The 19,558-nt window shown below is 45.0% G+C and overlaps 1 protein-coding gene and 1 long non-coding RNA gene across 2 annotated transcripts; one reads left to right on the top strand and one right to left on the bottom strand.

The window, feature by feature from the left end:
* Window positions 1-2,230: 2,230 nt before the first annotated feature.
* Window positions 2,231-6,687, bottom strand: LOC144328015 (uncharacterized). The gene is made up of 3 exons (XR_013393227.1): window positions 6,551-6,687; window positions 6,313-6,408; window positions 2,231-5,901 (listed from the first exon to the last, which is right to left on the bottom strand). It is a non-coding gene; the product is annotated as an uncharacterized LOC144328015 (long non-coding RNA).
* A 51-nt stretch (window positions 6,688-6,738) lies between these two features.
* Window positions 6,739-17,129, top strand: BNIP3 (BCL2 interacting protein 3). The gene is made up of 6 exons (XM_028729897.2): window positions 6,739-6,938; window positions 10,763-10,940; window positions 12,209-12,293; window positions 12,466-12,572; window positions 12,676-12,825; window positions 14,462-17,129. The coding sequence occupies exons 1-6, from the start codon at window positions 6,893-6,895 to the stop codon at window positions 14,514-14,516; spliced, it is 621 nt and encodes a 206-aa protein (XP_028585730.2). The 5' UTR covers window positions 6,739-6,892; the 3' UTR covers window positions 14,517-17,129.
* Window positions 17,130-19,558: the final 2,429 nt, after the last annotated feature.

Genomic DNA, 19,558 nt, shown 5'->3' with positions numbered 1-19,558 from the left:
TGCTCAAGGCGCCTTACAGCACAAAAGAGTTTATATAATTACAAACATAACAAAAGTAGTTATAAACCATTTATTTACGGTTCGACAACCATCAACAAGTACACAACCATATCTGAACAATTTCCACATAAATCGCAAACAGATCTAAAAAGGAAGGTGTAAGAAAATTAATATCAGCAACAGCAACAAAAAACCCCAAACAATACCCTAGCCCAAGAGTCTGTTCTGCAGCCTCAGCTTTGCAGCTGCAGTCAATGAGGGTCCTGCTCTTCTCAACCAGGTTGAAAAAAAGGCTTAGCAAGCCAGGGAGCAGGTCTTCCAGGACTCACAGCCAAGGGGGTCTCACTTGCAAAAGGATCTCATAGGACTGAAAGGAGAGTTGAGGCAGATAACTGTCCGTTCCTACTTGACTGCATTTAACTAGATAATGAGTTTATTTAGCTCCAATGACTAGCTATCTTCAGCCACAAAAACCACCTTTTTATCATTAAATGTGCTTCCCGGTTCTCAAAAGCAGCCTTTTCTTGGCTCCTATGCACCGAGTAGTGTTGTTAAATTAGCAATCACCTATTTTTAGAATGTGCTTATTTTCCAGAGATTATTACAGTCTCAGTCAATATTTAAGGAAGATAACATGGTTTGCATTTGTTGGAGCCTGGGATTCGTGGGTCATCACAGAGATTGTGGGGATTGATCTCAAGGCTACAGTTTGCTTCTTGGTATTGATATAGGCAAGATCGTTGATAATCCAAGCAAATCTCTCCCCCCCCCCTCTCTCTGTGTGTGCGTACGTGTATCCGTCTCACTGTGTTGGTTGAGTCATTCATAACAGCAATCAACAAAATTCTCCAGAATGTGAGTTTCTCCTTTTCAGACAGCCGTATTGCAACACCCAAGTCTTCCACTCACTGAGACCAGCGGCTTTGGATGGGGGAAATGTGGATAATCAGATATAAGGATTAGTATGTCTGGAACGCGGTCTACTTGCTGGGTCACTTAGAAGGATTTTAAAGTGCAGATAAAGGTAAAGGGACCCCTGACCATTAGGTCCAGTCACGGACGACTCTGGGGTTGCGGCGCTCATCTCATTTTATTGGCCGAGGGAGCCGGCGTACAGCTTCCGGGTCATGTGGCCAGCATGACTAAGCCGCTTCTGGCGAACCAGAGCAGAGTGTAAACTAAGGCCCAGATCCGCACCACATTCAAAGCATGTACAGTGGTGCCTCGCAAGACGAAATTAATTCGTTCCGCAAGTTTTTTCTTCTTGCGAGTTTTTCGTCTTGCGAAGCACGGTTTCCCATAGGAATGCATTGAAAATCAATTAATGCGTTCCTAGGGAAACCGCCTTCAGACCAGGTCCGGGGACAGTCTGTCCCCCGACCTCTTCTGAAGGCTGGGGGGGGAACAAGGGCTTCTGAAGGCTGGGGGGCTGGGGGGGGGAACAAGGGCTTCGCTGCCGACCCCCAGCATTTTAAAATCTCACCGGGACACGGGGAGATTTTAAAATGCTGGGGGTCAGCAGCGAACGCTTCGCTGATCCCGGGACGGCAGGCAGATCTGCACCGCCATCCAGAGCGGGGCGGGACTTAGCCCCGCTCGGGATGGCAGTCCCGGGACGGCAGACAGCTCTGCGCCAGCATCCAGAGCGGGGCGGGACTTAGCGCCCCGCTCGGGATGGCGGCACACATCTGCCTGCAGTCCCGGGATGGCAGACAGCTCTGCGCCGGCATCCAGAGCGGGGCGGGACTTAGCGCCCCGCTCGGGATGGCGGCACAGATCTGCCTGCAGTCCCGGGACTGCAGGCAGCTTTGCGCGGCCATCTGTAGCGGGGCGGGCTTCGCCCCCGGCTCCCAATGGCCGCGCAGAGCTGCGCTGATCCCGGGATGGCAGACAGCTCTGCGCCGCCATCCCGAGCGGGGCGGGACTTAGCGCCCCACTCGGGATGGTGGCGCAGATCTGCCTGCAGTCCCGGGACGGCAGACAGCTCTGCGCTGGCATCCAGAGCGGGGCGGGACTTCTCTACTGTCCCGGGGAGATTTTAAAATGCTGGGGGTCGGCAGCGAATGCTTCGCTCCCGCCCGCCAGCATTTTAAGATCGCCCGGGGCAGTGGAGAAGTCTCCGCTGTCCCGGGAAGGCAGGCGGGGGGGAGCAAAGACTTTTGCCCCCCGCTGGCCTTCAGAAGAGGTCCAGGACCTCTTCTGAAGGCCAGCTGTGGGCGAAAGTCTTTGCTCCCGACCGCCAGCAATTTAAAACAGGTCCCCGGAGATTTCCCTATGGGCTTTCGTCTTGCGAAGCAAGCCCATAGGGAAATTCGTCTTGCGAAGCGCCTCCGAAACAGAAAACCCTTTCGTCTTGCGGGTTTTCCGTCTTGCGAGGCATTCGTCTTGCGGGGTACCACTGTATAACATCTCCCAAAGAATCTTGGGAACTGTGGTATATGAAGGGTGCTTAGAATTGTGGCTCCGTGAGGGAGGAACTACAATTCCCAGGATGCTTTGGGGGAAATCATGTGCTCCCCATTGGCCTGAACCAGAGAGCACACATACAAATGAGGCAGGCTAAATGGAGTCAGCCTAGAAGACACTTTATTACAACCTATTAGGGAAGTGCATTTCATTTCATGTTGATGCTGTTTCCCCCAAGAAGTAGGAACAAAGGAAGCTTGCCTTACTCTGAGTCAGGCAGTTGTGGTTGTTTAGGTTACTGGGGGTTATTCAAAGCCAGTGATGGGAAGCCTGTGGGGCTTTCTAAATGTTGATGGGCTATGCTAGTTATCTATTGTTGCTGCTGCTGTTAAAAATACATTCATAAAAATAAAATAGTAATTTTTAAATATATATATTGCTTTATGGGGTGATCAAAGTTGAAGTCTAACACCATCCGGAGAGCCACAGGGTGCCTGTTCCTGTTCTCAGCATTATTATTAATATAATTAATAACTATTATAATTTATTTACAACCCACACTTCACCCTAAGATCTGGTGGCAGGTTACAGCATTAAAAAAAATAGAAACAATTTAAAACAACTTGCAACCATCAAAATAAGATGGGTCCATGGAATATTTCGTCAGGGCTGTTCTACCCACATTTGACACTGACTTGGCTATTAATTATGCAGTTTTATTATTTTATTATTATTATATTGTTTTAAATGTGCAGTTTATATTTTACTTCCTTTAGAAGTGTTTTATTCTGAAATGTTTTAAGATTTCTTTTTGTTAACTTATTGCTATGTTAATGTGCATTCTGTAATTGACCTCCTTTGTAATGCATTATTTTGAAACCTTTAACATAATATTTTAGTTTCCTGTTAATTTTGTTGCTTTGAAAGTATACTTTATATTTGACTTTCTTCAGTCATGTTTTATTCTGGATTGTTTTGTTCGATTTTTTTATGTGTTGTGATTTTTTCCTCTTAAAAATATAAAAAGGTACCCCTGCCCGTACGGGCCAGTCTTGACAGACTCTAGGGTTGTGCGCCCATCTCACTCTATAGGCCGGGAGCCAGCGCTGTCCGCAGACACTTCCGGGTCACGTGGCCAGCGTGACAAGCTGCATCTGGCGAGCCAGCGCAGCACACGGAACACCGTTTACCTTCCCGCTGGTAAGCGGTCCCTATTTATCTACTTGCACCCGAAGGTGCTTTCGAACTGCTAGGTTGGCAGGAGCTGGGACCGAACGACAGGAGCGCACCCCGCTGCGGGGATTCGAACCGCCGACCTTTTGATCAGCAAGTCCTAGGCGCTGAGGCATTAACCCACAGCGCCACCCGCGTCAATATAAAGCAGTATGAAATTAATCATCATCATCATTCCAGAGGAACCTTCAGAATGGCTGTTGGACTCAAAGGAGCATTGCACCACATGAAGGTTTTCCCCAGAACAAGCATGGATTACCCTAGTTTACTCTCCAGTTATTTTCAATTCCTGAAGAGATGGGCCAACTTCCCTCCCTATTGCTTCTGTGGTTGGCTGCGAAGCCTATTGTGAAAACCTTCAAGGTTACTGAGTACAGTCTATGACTCACTCATCTGTGCTAAGAACCAACTGAAAACCATCAACACCGCAGCTGACAGGATTTCTATATAGAGTTCCCTGATCAGGCCACTGAACTTCCAGAGAGGAATCTCTTTGGAGAAAAGTTATCAGTGACTAGCATAAAGATGAAGGGATTATACCAACAAAGCAGAGTTTACCACAGGGCACCACCTGAGTTACGGTATCTCGGTGTCTTTTTTGTTCTCAAGTTATACACTGCTAGTTGAGATACACTGGTGGGTGCCAAAGTAGTCCAGCCGACAGACTCCTGGATCTGGAAGTGGGAATGCCGGGTACAAACCCATGCTCACATTGATCCCTGCACAAAGTTCTTGGACTCTCTGTCTCACCTCATAGCTGAGGTGGACAATCTTTTGGGCAGTTGAGGGACTGCATTCCTTCAGGAGAAAGTGGTTGAGAAACACATACCAGCAGGGGTGGGTGAAGTCAAAGTGGGTGGGGGGCAAAGCATCAGTGTCCCTATTTTCCAGGGACAGTCCCAGATTTACAGAAGCCGTCTCAGTTTCTGATTTGATCTTGGAATGTCCCACTTTTCCTTAGGATGTCTCTATGTTCATCAGAGACACCTTGGAGGGCATGGAGTTATGTGGACCCATTTATGGATGTTTTGATCTGCGTCAAGGTGAAAACATACCTGCATGCTGGCTCAGCCTATTTTTGGAAATGGTTGTTAACGGAGAAATCTGAGGGCTCCCTTGGACAAAAAAACAAGGACACCAGCCAGGAGTACCAGAGCAAAACAGCAGCGAGTAGACTTGGTCTTTATTGAAGACTGTCGTGACAGGACTTCCACCTGCCACAAGGTGAAACAAGATGGAAGCCCCGAACAAAAGAGCATCCAAACTTTTATTAGTTGCTAATCCCCATGTTACATCCCCCCCCCCAACTACATCACTAATACATCATGGTTGCCTTCCATCAAACACCCATCAAGTGTAACAAAAGAGATATTTACATTTCCCTGTTTCCCAGCTAAGTTAATCACACCCTTTTGTCTTCATCTGGGTTTGTTATTTCTGGAATGGCTACCTGTCTGGCACTCAGGTATCAGGATGCCAGGAATTATCACTCAGGCAGAGGGGCTGCTGAATAGCTGAGCTCACGTCTATATGAATTTCTGAAGTTTTCCCAGTGAGCCAGTACATACATACATTTATCAGTGAATTCTTACATTTGGTATCCTGCAGCAAAGGCCCTTTGAATAGATAGGAAGAAATTATGATGAAGTGTTTTGTGGGGACAAATCACAAAAGTCACAAAAGTGATTGTGCTGATTTTGGTAGTGTGCTGCATGTGCATGATATCTGGAGGAGCAACCCCCTCCCCAACCTATACATAAATTCCTGCAACATGGTAAACTGCACTTTGTTCATCTGACGGAGCTTCCACATGGCTATACCCATCCCCCGATGCTCTTGCTCTCAGATGGGAGAGGCCGGTGAAGCAGAAGCTGTAACCTTGAAGATGCCATGCTTAGGAACATTCTGGCTCTTGGGCATATTTCTCAGAAAGCATTTTCTTAAGCAGGCGAAATCAACACAAGGTTTCAGAGAAGAAGCATTTCCAAGAGGTGGGTGGAATGCCACTATGTGCCATGTATCGGCTGATATGCTGACTGACCTCTGGGGAAGGGCCCAAGCTCTGTGGTAGAACATCTCACTTGTGTGCAAAAGTCCAGATTCAATCCCTAATGTCCCCAGTCTCAAACTCTGGAGAGCAGCGTAGATAATACTGCACTGGATGGATTTATGCTCTGACAAGGTATGAGACAGCTTTCTAGGTTCTTCGCAGATTTCAGAATAGCCTGTGGAGTTTTATTGCTCTACACAGCTACCCTGGGCCTAGGAAACAGAAGTGGCGTAGTTTAGGCAACAGGGAGATTATCAAATAGGCTAGTGGGGTAAAGGAGCTTTCAGGAGACATTTGCTTGCGAAAGCTTAACAGAACATTTTTTTTGCGCACCAGGAAAGTGATAGATAACAGCGCAGGAAGCGAAAGAGCCTTTGCAGCTAGCAAGGGGTTAATGTTCCCAGACGACCAAGCTGGACAGGTCAACAAGTTGCCTAGCAAGCGCACGAGTTTAAGGGCTGCACGAGACGATGCTGGAACAGGAGGTCACAATCGTTCATCTAAAGATTAACTAGGAGGCTGCGTGGCGACGGGATCCTCCTGGAGGTCCCCACCCCACCCCGCTCCTCACCCAATCAGAGAGAAGACCAGCCACGCTCAGCGACCAATACGGGATGGGTTACCTTCTGCCACCCACTCCAGCCAATCCGGAGCGTGCAATGCAGTTGATGGTCCGGTGGGCAGGGTCTCTTCGTGGGTTTAAATCCTGCGTTAAAGTGCTCTGGATAACAACAACAACAACAATTCCATTGCGCGAGCATAGCAGGCTTGTTGGGGGGGGGGGGCGGGGAACAGCTGAGCCGCCTTGCTAGGGAACCTCGCAAAATACTGCGATCACTGCAAGGGTTGCTATTTACATACCTCCCGATTCCACGCTTGCTCTCTTTGCGCTTCTTCCCCTGCTCGCTTTTTGCAGCCAGCTGACTGCAAACATCGCCAGCCAGAGGAGGAGGAGGAGGCGTGGCGAAGATCTGGCCTGCCAGCCAATCCGGGCCGCTCGTTCTCCCTCGACGTCACCTTCCCTCGAACCTGCGGCAGCAACAATAACAATAACAGACGGGATCTCTCCCTGGGGTCGATCAGCTGGGCGTGCGCGGCTGGCTCCCGAAGCAGGCAGCAGCTGCTACTGTCAGCGGCGTCAGCGGGAAGAGAGCAGCCGAGAGAGAGAGACTCCAAAATAGACGCGCTTCTTTCCCAGGAGCCATGTCGTCGAGCGAGGGGCTGGGGGTGCAAGAGGAGAACTTGCAGGGTAAGGGATCGGCCTCCTTGTCATGAGATCAGTATGATCCTTAAGGGCCCCCTTTACCATTGGGCCTCTACTGGGAGAAGTCTTACTGGGGGGAGGGAGGGAGAGAGAGGGGCTCTTATTCTTGGCTGATCAGAGGCAGAGATATTGGGCATTCCTGATCGCCTGGTTTCTGAACCCCAGAGATTTCCCCAAGTCACTCTTGCTTTGTTTTTCTTTCCTCCCCTTCCCCTAACGGTGGTTGCGATTCTGAAATTCGTGGGGAAATGGCACTGGTAGGAGAAGCAGACGGATGGGATGGCGAAATGCCAGGGGGAAAGCTTGCCCCCGTTTTCTGGCCAAGGCCCTCTCGGTTTGGTGGGGCTGTCGATAACTTGACTTCTCTCTAAGATTTGGAAATGGGCGGCTGCTACTGCTTCTCCTCCTTCGCCTCGCACCGGCCGTGTAATGCTCCTGGCCAGCTGAAGTGCCAACCAGGAGGGCAAGTATTCTTCAGACACAGGGCTGTGTAGCTCAAGGCCTTCGAAGTGCAGAGCGGGCAGATCCAGGGCACTTTTTTTTATTGTTGCGAGAGTCATCCCTGCTCTCTCCCATCTGTGCTCATGACACCTTTGTCTGCATGACTCATAGGCCCTTTACTCAGAACTTTGTGCAACGTTTGTGGCTGTAAATAATTGGCCTTCGGAAATTATTGACATACAGTGCTTGTTCAAGGAGCTGCAGTCCTGGGTTTTATTACCAACATACAATGAGAAACCTGAAGGTAGATTGTAACATAAAAGAATTTCCCTGTTGACTTCAGTGGGATGTAGATCGTACCAGTAATTGGATCATTAAGTAATAATAACAGTACCAGGGTGTATTGCTAAATATGAAGTCCGTTGCAAAGCGGATGTGCTGGTATTGATTTATATTATTATTGTTGTTGCACTGTTTAGGGAAGCTTTTAATATTTGATGGATTATTGTATTTTAATCTTTTGTTGGAAGCCGCCCAGAGTGGCTGGGGAAACCCAGCCAGATTGGTGGGGTATAAAGAATAAACATTATTATTATTATTATTATTAATATTATTATTATATAGAGTCAACTTTCTACCAAGCCTGAAATGATTTTAGCTACACAGCACCTGATTCTTGCGAAGCATGTGATTTCATGTATGTGCAGTTAACATGCAGAGTTAAATGTGCTGAGGACTGTGATATACAAAATGCATATGAGCTCCCTAGATGTAGCGCTGCAAAAATAATTATGTAGGAAGCAAAAATCTTCCAGTCTGTACCATTGTGATCTTAATACATTCATATAGGTCTGCCCCACCTACACTGTAGTGACTAGAGCTGATGCATATGCCCTATCCTCCCAAAAAACACACACAAAAAAACTTAAGGGAAGTGAAATCAAACTAGCGGCTGTAAATGTAAAACTTGCACAGTATGTGAAACATCCCACTGCACCATCAGCCATACTTTTAGATTTCTTTTTAAATTTTATTTTCTTGCCTGGTATTTTGAATGTATAGGGTACACTGGCAGAATTCTTGCTGGGTTGTAGTTGTCTTTTTCTGAAATACAAAACAAGGAGAAAATAAGTTGTAGTTTGTAGTCTTTTCCAAACTCTACTTCAGCTTATTTCCCACAATCTGTGGAAGAACTTCTCCTGCAAGTTCCAGATTTTTCAGAAGCCTGCTCCATAGTTACTCACAGGAGACTTTTAGTGGGGCTGTCCTCTTCTGTGAAATAGCATTCCTGTTGCTTTACGGCAGGCAGCAACTATCTGCACTTTCCAAGCTGGAAAAATGAGTCTTTGCTGTGTCTGTTTTGTATGGTGTCAGTTTTGTTTTAAATGTGTTTACTGTTTGTGTGTGTGTTTTTAAAATTGTTTTTATGGTACATCACCTTGGGAGTGTTGCGTAGAAGGCAATTAATACATTAATGACCACGATATCAAATCTGACTGCCACCTTGTGCTTCTCTTCAGAGTTCTGTTAGCTGGCTTCTCTTCCCCTCTTTCTGCGGTAGAAATTCAACTGGTGCAGCTTCCCTCACAGAATGGGATTCTGTTGCTTGGGAAAGCTTCAAGACCTAGCAGGCAGAAGCACAGGCTGGCAGCTGTCTGTTCATGCCATGTGACTGAAAACTGTTGGTGCCTTTTATAACTTTTGTTTTGAAAGAGGGTATTTCACAATTCCCAGGGACTGTTTATTTTTCAAAGTGACCCAGAAGGACTTGTTTGCTCAGGAGATATTATGTAGTAGGTGGTATAATATATAATCTGTAGGCTATTTATAGCTTCAATCTGGCAACAGGGTTGCCTGCGGTTGTTTGACATGTTGCTTGTGCTGGTTCCCCCTCCCCTTTTTTAAACTTCCTTCCTTCTCCTGCTACTAAGTATCCTGGGGATTTTAGTCCCCAGAAGCACGCCACAGAGAAGGACAATGAACTGATTTGTAAGATGCCTTTATTGTGCATAATAAAGACTTACTGAATCTGAACAGAAAGATTCAAAATGCTGTATAATTAGTCTCAGCCCCCATATCCACATTTAATTTTAAAAACCAGCGTTTATGGTAGGGATTGGAGACATGCAGTATTCGGATGCTGTTTCTTCCACAGGAAAAAAGTGGCAATTTCTCACATACTGTTCTTAAGCTATGGACACCCATATTTCATTTGTGGTGCAATGAAGTACGGTAGTTTTGCTCAATAAAGAACCACAAATACTTGTCTTGAACAGGCTGCTTTCCATCTAGATTGTTTCTGCATCCTGCCCTCCATAAGAGTGGGTGTGGTTACGTCCTACGGACTTGAAAACCCTCCCCTTGGTTAGATTAGCTATGCCTTTTCTGCCCTGCCTATGCCTCAGGTGAAGAAGGAAGTGGCGATTGTGGTCTTGGTATATGCCGGCCCACAACGTCCTTGGGCAGCTGCCTTCATCCATTTTCAAATGGACGCTCTGCTGGGTAATGCAGAATCAATTCAGCTTTTATTTTTGGAATGAAGTCAGTTTGTGGGAAAGTGCTTTTCAGGGGCATGAAATATGTAATAGGTCCATATTGTGTGCCAGCTAGGTAGAGGGAACCCCCTCCCCCAATATCCTGGTGTGCATTGAATGTAGAATATAATGTGTGCATGGAGCCTTATATTTGTCAATATCTAGCTGAATTAAAATTGTGCTTTTCCCAGCACTGTGGCTGGATGGAAAGACAACCCATTAATGTATAAAGCAGCCCGGGACTTGCAATGCTTAAAAAGGAAAAAGGAAATAGAGTCTGTTTGTTAATCCAGATTCCAAGCCAAGTATCACTACCATGTTTGGAATACTGAATGCATTTTCTGCTACTAAGAATCCTACTCACACTTTGCACCTGTGGATCATTTTCCCCCTTGGAGGTCCTCTTGTACGCCTCCGGGAAACAAAGTAAATCAAAATAGGTCAGCGTATTTGATAGCCCATTTCTGACTGGTTCATCTGACGTCCCTAATCTGCACATGCTTTTTTGCAGATTTCATACACAGTAGGGTCTTCTGTTGTGGGAACTAGGTGATCTTCCAAAGGACCATCAAGTGTGGTGCTGGTGTTGAGGCAGCATAGGGTGAAGACCTAACTCCTGTGCTCTGATGGTGACTGAAAAGGCTTCATCATTGCAGGATCCTATTAGAGCAGAGATTTATTATTAACAGGCAATACTCTGCTCATTTCCTGGAATGCAAGAAGGAGGCCATTAAGCCAGGCTTGGAACAGAATGCCGGCAAATGAAACTGCTTGAAGGCTTCCCAATATGCAATTGTGTGGCTTTTGTTTTGTTTCTGAACATATGGCGAACAGGTTCCTGGGTGGAGCTGCACTTTTCCAGCAACGGGAATGGTAACGGTGCCCACGCAACAAGCCAGGAGCAAGGCCCAGCCTCGATTTCTATTCACAATGGCGACATGGAGAAAATCCTTCTAGATGCCCAGCATGAGTCTGGAAGAAGCAGCTCACGAGAGAGCTCCCATTGTGACAGGTACAACAAAAGAGATAGCACTTGCTCTTTTCAAAGGATACACTCTCCTATTTATTTGCATGTAGTCTTAAGAGGCTGGCAGATCTGTGAGATGATGTAAGTGGCCCTGATCCAATCAGGGTCTCTGGATAAGAGCTGAGGCCACTCCCATACCTTCCAAGTGTCCCCATTTTCCAGGGATAGTCTGGGTATTATGAAAGCTGCCTCAGCTTCTGATTTGACCCTAAAGGTAAAGGTAAAGGGACCCCTGACCATTAGGTCCAGTCACAGACGACTCTGGGGTTGCGGTGCTCATCTCGTTTTATTGGCCGAGGGAGTCGGCATACAGCTTCCGGGTCATGTGGCCAGCATGACTAAGCTGCTTCTGGCGAACCAGAGCAGAGCACGGAAACGCCGTTTACCTTCCCACTGGAGCAGTACCTATTTATCTACTTGCACTTTGACGTGCTTTCGAACTGCTAGGTTGGCAGGAGCAGGGACCGAGCAACGGGAGCTCACTCCGTTGTGGGGATTCGAACTGCCGACCTTCTGATCGGAAAGTCCTAGGCTCTGTGGTTTAACCCACAGCGCCACCCGTGTCCCTTTTGATTTGATCCTAGAATGTCTCTATTTACGGACTTGTATAAGAGTAAAAGACAATTGGGAAATGATCCATAATGAATTGAATTATTTTTTTTAAGTACTTTCCTAAAAACCCCAGAGTCCTTTCTGTTGCGGATAATTCAGACTGAAATTCCCAGGTGTCAGAAAAGGTTATTTATGTATGCTGCTACTGTGGCCCGTGTTTTGTTAGCCCCGAAATGGAAAACAAGCGATTAGGGTACTGTTGATGTAGTGATGGTGACACTTGCCCATCGTCTGATAGGAAATGCTTTGCGGGGGTGGGGACGCACAAAATGGGGGCTCAAGGAGGGTCAGTTGGCGGGGAGTGAGAAATGAGGAATGTTGGAGGGTATGCACTCCCAGAACTTCAGCATTCTTCTTCTATGCTTATCTTGAGAGTATTTATTTCCTCCATTTTAATCTTCCAAGTAGCTCAGAAGGCATGGTTCTTCACAAAGGCACACCCACCCGCATGTTTTGTCGTCTCAACAACCCTGTGAAGTTGGTTAGGCTGAGAGATGGTGGCTGGCTCCAAGTCACCCAGTGAGCTTAGTGGCTGAGTTGTGGCATCTCAATCTGAACTGCCTTGGTCCTGCAGCTAAAGCAACGAAATCTAGAAACCTTGTTCTGTGCGGGTTAATGCCCTGTAACTTCTCTTTACCAAGTCCTCCTCGATCCCAGACGCCTCAGGACATTCACAGAGCTTCTGAAGTCGAGAGCCGTGGCAGCGGAGAAAAGAATAGCTCTCAGGTAAAGCCGGGCCTTTTCTGAAGATTGCCAGATGGCTTTTCCAAGCCATTGAATGGTCTGGTGCGGGGATGGGGAACCTGCAGAAATGGCCAAAGAAGCTGAATAGGTGTCCCCCCCCCCTCACTTTAGAAATAACATCCAAGCCAATTGATTATATCTCTCCTTCTTTTAGTCTGAGGAAGATTTTCAGGAAAGAAGGAAAGAAGTTGAACAGCTTTTGAAGAAAAATTCTGACTGGATGTGGGACTGGTCCAGCAGGCCTGAAAACATTCCACCCAAGTAAGTGTGACAGAAGCTGCCTTGATTCCCGCTGGTATGTACAGTATATGGTGACAGACCTTTACAGATTGGATTCTTTCTTTCTTTTCTCGTCACAAACTAGGGAATTTCTGTTTAAACACCCCAAGCGCACTGCCACCCTCAGCATGAGAAACACGAGCGTGATGAAGAAAGGGGGCATCTTCTCTGCGGAATTTTTGAAGGTTTTTCTGCCATCTCTGTTGCTTTCCCATCTGCTTGCCATTGGATTAGGGTAAGGAGTCCTTCAGTCAATTCACTGTGGAGATTGTAGGGGACCAGATGTCTAGTGTGCTTCTCCCAGAAACTTATGTGTCGACTAATTTACACGAAGAAAGAGTAACGCAGAAATACAGTGCTCATTTTTTTTTAAGGCACAGAGATGGCTTTATAGTTGAAAAACTAGACTCACTACGCTTTGGCCCACTTCAAAATGTTTTGATCCACGGCAGGGATGAGGAACCTGATTTTGCTGAACTACAAATCCCATTACTGTGACCATGCTGGATGGGTCTTTTGTAGTCCAGCATCTGGAAGACAGGCTCCCCATTCCTGATCTACAAGATAACTTGCAGTGAAAACTCCATCAAAATGTAATTTACCCATCATGATCAAATATGGTTACATGGACAGAATCTGCATTCAGGGAATCATTCAATAAGCCTTTGGGGTGATGTTTGAGGTTTATGGTAGACACCGGTATTATAAAACAAAATGGGGTAAAATCTCTTCCTTTTTTTAAAGTGATGTGCTATAAAGATATAGGGTGATGATCAGTTTTCAGATATTAGAATGTGCAGAATTGTAATTACTGCTGAGTGAATGGCAGCAATGGAATGCCATCTCCTTCATCCCAGATTGGTGGCAGCCATGACATTTTATCACAGCCATAAAACATGAAATCTGACTTTGTAGTAGCTTTGCCTCTGATCCTTGAAGTGGACCAGATTTTACCCCCACCCCCAAGTTTGTTTTTTCAGTGCCTCGATATTTCGCATTTTGTCATCTAATGCGAGTGGCGTAGAGATGTGTGCAAGGTATTGAGTGATGTCCAGCGATGTGCATCTGGAGTTCCACTCATGCATCAAAACCTCCCCATTTTTTCTTGCACTCCCCCAAACCTCCCGGAGCAGATTTTGAGGGTGCCGGGTGGAAGGGAGGCCAACGAGAGGAAGTTCTGTTCTATAAGCAGAAATCTGCTATACGAGTAGGCACAGGAGCACTGGATGCAATCCATTGGAAACAGACATCCAATGGAGGCTATTTCAGCTGTGCAAGTAAGCTTACAACTATTACTTGCTCACATGGACACGACCCAGATGGAGCTAAGTTTTCCAAGCTTTTAAAGGCTTCCTTGAAACTGCCTAGAAAAAGGATAAGGTTCCCACCATCAGGAAGTGTGTGAGGAAAATGTGCTTCCAGCCCCCTATCCCACAGGGTTCAGCAGGCCCCTCTAACCCTCCAGGTGTGATAGGATGGGAAGCTTTCCTTTCTTCGGTTCACCCAGGGGTTGTCAGCCTGGTCCCTGTTGCCCACTAGGGGGTGTTTCAGGATTCTGGGTGGGTGGTAGGGGGTTCTATGGCACAAGCTGAATCCTCCTTCCATCGAGCACTGGTGGGCGATAAGAAAAATTTACCATCAAGAAAGATGCATTAGTGGGTGGTAGGTATAAAAAGGTTGACTACCCCTGGCTTAACCTTTCCCAGCCAATTCTTAGCTGCTTAGAAGGCTGGATCCTTTGTGGTATCAGATTCCCACCAATTTTATAGCACAGTGAGTAGTCAAAGTAAGAGGGAAAGGGGTTTCCCTACCATCTTTCGTCTTTCAAAATTAAGCAGAGCAGTTACTGGCTGTCTTTTTGTTGGTCTCAGGATTTATATCGGAAGACGGTTGACAACTACAGCTTACAGCACCAGTTCGTTGTAAGATGGGAACAAATCTTCATCTCCTACAAAAACCATGACTACATACATCCAGACATGCAAAATGGTGAACGAAAAGGAACTCCTGTGTGTGCAGAAGTGGCACAGCTATGTATGTTTTGGTCCCTAAATGTTGTGTGCTCTTGGGGCTTTTTCTAATTGTAGAGGGAAAGATTGAAAACCAACACCAAATGACTCCTTTGTAAACTAACCTCTTGTCGCTCAAGTCATCAAATTTTTGACAGAGGTCTTTAAATGAACTGTGTGTTTGTGAACCAAATGTCTATATTGAAAATTATGTAGCAAGGGATTAAACGGTTAGTCTTGTTTCACTTTTGTAAAAAAGAAATTGGTTTGGGTTGTTGTTGGTACAACTTGATTTGCATAGCAAGAGTATTTGGTCAAGAGTATTATGGCCTTACATTTCTAAAGGCTGGAGTCTGTGAAGCAGTTTAGTGATTTTCTTTAAGATACCTCTCTAAATCCTAAATACAGGTTTGTGTGTTTTAGTATGGGATCTTTCCATTATGTTTTAAAAAGGAAAATGTATATGCAACAGAAGTAAAAGTAGTATGGTAAGTAAGCCTGCAATACAGAGTATATACAGTGGTATCTCTGATTACGTACTTAATTCGGGGAAAACCTTCATGCTCCTTTGAGTCCAACAGCCATTCTGAAGGTTCCTCTGGAATGATGGTGATGATTAATTTCATACAGTGGTACCTCAGGTTAAGTACTTAATTCGTTCCGGAGGTCCGTACTTAACCTGAAGCACCACTTTAGCTAATGGGGCCTCCCGCTGCCGCTGTGCCACCAGAGCACGATTTCTAGTCTCATCCTGAAGCAAAGTTCTTAACCCAAGGTACTATTTCTGGGTTAGCGGAGTCTGTAACCTGAAGCGTATGTAACCCGAGGTACCACTGTATATCCAATGATTACCCTTGCTAAGGTAAGCTATCTAGCCAGCCACAATTTAAGTATGGCAGACCTCCTGAGCCTTCATGTCTGATACTCGGAGGTATCTGGTCTTAGCAATTTTCTTGAGAATTACCCATTAATGAACTTTTTACAGGCACATGTGCCTTAGTGCAAGCTTATCACTAGGCTTCAGTGCAGGTTTTAGCAATTAGCCCATTTGAAATCAAGTTTTACACAAGGATGAACATATGCTAAACATTTGCAACTTACACTTCTTTTGGCCATCTTGAATCTTTGCAAGTTCAACAATGGTTTTAAATACAAAACTCCAGTTGTTTGTGATTTTACCAGTTAAATAAGTTTTGAATGTCATCACAGCCTTATTGAAAAGCAGCAAGGAATGTTGTTTTTGCAGGAAATTCTTATGAGTTAAATAGATGCTTGTGTATGGTACTACAATATTTACAACGATCAACCAAGGCATTTTGGTAGTCAAGCACTTCCAAAGACAAGTATATTTTCCAATACTCTGTTGATATAGCCTAGAATAGCATTAGCCTATTTTCTTACTGCATCACTGTTAAGCTTAGATCCTTTTCACATGCACCAATGGCAAGCCACATGTTCTCTTATATTTGTGAGGCTGGCGATTCTTACATTTGTCCTTATTGAAATTAATTTTGTTCGTTTGGGCCCATTTCTCCAATCTGTTAAGGTCATCTTGAATCCCAATTCTGTCTTCTGCAGCATTGACAACTTCTCCCAGTTTGGTGTCATTCTCTTGTGTAAGTAGTCTGAAAATATCTTGATTAAATGAATGAGGTGAGCCACTGGTGTGCCTTTGTTTCGCCATATGGAAAGATGACTCTAAGCCATTTTACTATTAATAGGTGGGTATTCTAACTGATGGAAACTTTCCTGCTTGCAAGGATTTACCTACGCCCATCAGTGGAAAAAGCAGCCACACAAGTACAAAAGCATATAGACATGCGAAGCTCTCTCCTGCTAGAGTGAATATGCAGAACTGCTTCCTTAGGAACTCCATAAATTGCTGTGTCTGAACGCATGGCTTACAATAAATCCATTAATTTTGTTCAGTTACCCATTTGGACTTCTTATATTAATTTATACATTTGAATCAGGATGAATGGGATATTCTTAATGTCAGCTGGCAATGGTTTAATTATTGGATTATTTACCCCCACCCCACCCCACCCCCCAATTTGCAAATAAAAAATAAGGGTTGAATTAATACAAAGTATGGGGACAATGCTGTGTATTTCTGGGCCTTAGTAAAATCACAAAAGACCATTACTTTACTGTTTTGCAAATTTGAGTAGATAAGGCACATTTAAAGAAGAAACCCATCTTTTTAAACTGGACATTGTACATAAAATGAATTGGTAGCTTTGTTTTGATTTAGCAAAAGGAGATAGGCGGTAAAAAAAAAGGATTCTTGATTGAAGCTGCTTGTTGCCATTGTGTATGTACTGCATACGAATCTCATTTATTTAGTGGGAGTTTGTGCAACTATCGTGCTAGAATAGTACTGTTTTGGCTTTCACAACATGAATGGAAAACATCTAGAACTTCATCTTCTGGCAACTCACAAAGTCGAAAAGCTGTGAAATACTCCACTGAATGTATATTACAAGTTTATTGCTACTATACAAAAACAATAAAGCGAGTAAATATTTCACTGCTTTTGAATTATGTGTTATCAGTAGTCAAGATGTGTGAAATGAGGAAGAGGTGCTGCTAAGGATGTTCAGTTGTCAAACGTTTCAAAAATAAAATCCAAAGGCAAGGCAGACTTGCTAGCAGAGAAGCAGAGAAAAGAGTGCAATATTGCCATGGGCTTCATCCCTTACCATTGGCATGTGGCCTAGAGAAAAACTCCCCATCCCTGGTGGGGAAGTTAGGCACTTCGGTGCAGTCGTCACTAGCATGGAACATAGCTATCTAAAGGCAGAATAATCTTTGTACAATAGAATTTGGGAACCAAATGCCTTTCTATAGAAAAAAGTTCTCAGAACTCTAGCATTTAAAAACGAGCAAGCCGGATATTGAATTATATTCATCTTTTACAAGCCCTGTGTGTCAACATGTTGGAAGTCTAGGGAGACCAAGAACCCTATTTTGTGTGAATAAAGGCGTTTGACATGTGTGAAGTTGGGGTGAAATATGGGGCCATGATTTTATTCCTATTTTCTGCAGTGTTAACTGTGGAGGAACCAAACTGCTAACCGATCAGGCGAGGCCAACCGTGCCGCATGAAAGGGGGTGGGTTTTAGGTCCACCCTTCTGTCAGTTCCACCCATAAGTGGTAAGAAAAGTCTTCCAGACCCACCCTAAATGGAACCATACTGAGTTTACTGAGGCCACAGAAGGCAAATTGCTTTTCACCAAGGGCACTTGCCAAACCCTAATCTGTAGAAGTCCTACACGTACCCGCCACAGAAAAGGACAAGCCTCTACTTAGTCCCTCTTCTCCCACCTGCAGCAAATTATGTTGCCCAAAGCACACTGCAGGAAGTTGCTGAATTACAACTTATCACTAAACTGAAAACTATGGAGAGACCTGGTCTTAATAGAGATATTGGATTCCTGTCTCATTACATATGCTAATCATCTGCATACTATCCCTTGCTTTTTCCTGTAGGAATAATTGCAGCTGTTAACAGTCGTCAACAGATTTACCATACCCATTGAGTCAATCACCCATCTCCTACTACCCTCCTGAGAAAAACCCCACCCCACCCTCCCACTATATATAAGGGTCTGGTGACTTCTGTTTCAGTGTATCTGAAGAAGTGTGCATGCACACGGAAGCTTATACCCAGAACAAACTTGGTTGGTCTCTAAGGTGCTACTGGACAATTTTTTAATTTTTTAAATAAAAATATTGTTAATTTTTGTTTTTTTATTGTTACTCATATTGGAGAAGTGAGCCTATTCAGCCACGAAGTTCCATCTTAACATAGTGGTGAATAGTATCACACAGGATTGCAACCAGGGCTTGCTGGGCTTCCCTTTTTATCTTCTGACATGCCCAATTAAGATAGCTGGGGGTCACCATAATCCTGACAAACCCACCTTGGGGGAGCTTCAGCCCACACAATCAAGGCCCTGGGCCACCACTGTTAGAGGACCCGGAATTCCAAATGGGCTTGAACACTGACCTTCAGCAACTGCAAAAGTTTCCACCCAGGTAAATGACCGAAATATGAGAGGGTTGAACAATGCTGGCAAAATGTACTTTCATTGTATACCATGCCTACCCAAGCCACTGCATGCATGCACTTTCGCCAAGCCCAAACTGGATTCCATGAGCATCTTGCCACACCCTGTGATTGGTCCAGAAACACCAAACAGTGGCCACAAATGGGCACCAGTACCCTCCAAGCACCTACCAAAACAAAAGCAAGGAAGTGAACAAGCACACTTCTGCAAAACAGTATTAGCCAGGGCCCTTGAGCGGCCCATTGTAAGGATACAAATGCCCCCGTTTTCCAGTGACCCATCATCAATTCCAAAACCCAAACTGGTAGATACCAAAACAGAGCCGATTTGAAAGGAATGTGTGCCAGACTGTCAGCAGGCCTCTCACCCTGAATGCAGCCGGCTGTAGTCATAAATTGGGAGCCAAAGTTCAGGCTCCTTCCTGGCCCAGTTCAAATTGGGATCCACAGCTGCCAGCATCCTAAATGACTCTTCATAAGCCAGCCAGACAGCATCTGCATATTCATGGTAAGATCTGAATGTAATTATCCAGATGCTTCAAAAGGAAGGGAAGCCCTCACAATACGCCTGAGTTTATATTCTCTGAAATTATACCATAACTCAAAGTCAAATAGTACAGCACTGCCTATGCATTAAAGCTCTCACAGACCTAAATATTAAGAGTCAAAAAGTTGATTGCAGTATTACTAAGTTGATTCTACTGCGAAAGCTAAATATTCCTACATTTCATCACAACTGCTTTATCATTCAAATGGGAGGATGTTACAGAAAAGCTGAAAAAGCTGAACAATGACTATCTTCATTGTGAATCAACAATACTTTTCAAGGTGCTGTAAAAACATAAGCACACATTTTAATAATACGAAGCAATCCAAATACATGCAA

The sequence above is a fragment of the Podarcis muralis genome, chromosome 6 (assembly GCF_964188315.1).
Source record: "Podarcis muralis chromosome 6, rPodMur119.hap1.1, whole genome shotgun sequence".
NCBI classification, from domain to species: Eukaryota; Metazoa; Chordata; class Lepidosauria; order Squamata; family Lacertidae; genus Podarcis; species Podarcis muralis.
The sequence above is the reverse complement of the archived record's forward strand: the minus strand, read 5'-3'. Positions and strand labels throughout refer to the sequence as shown.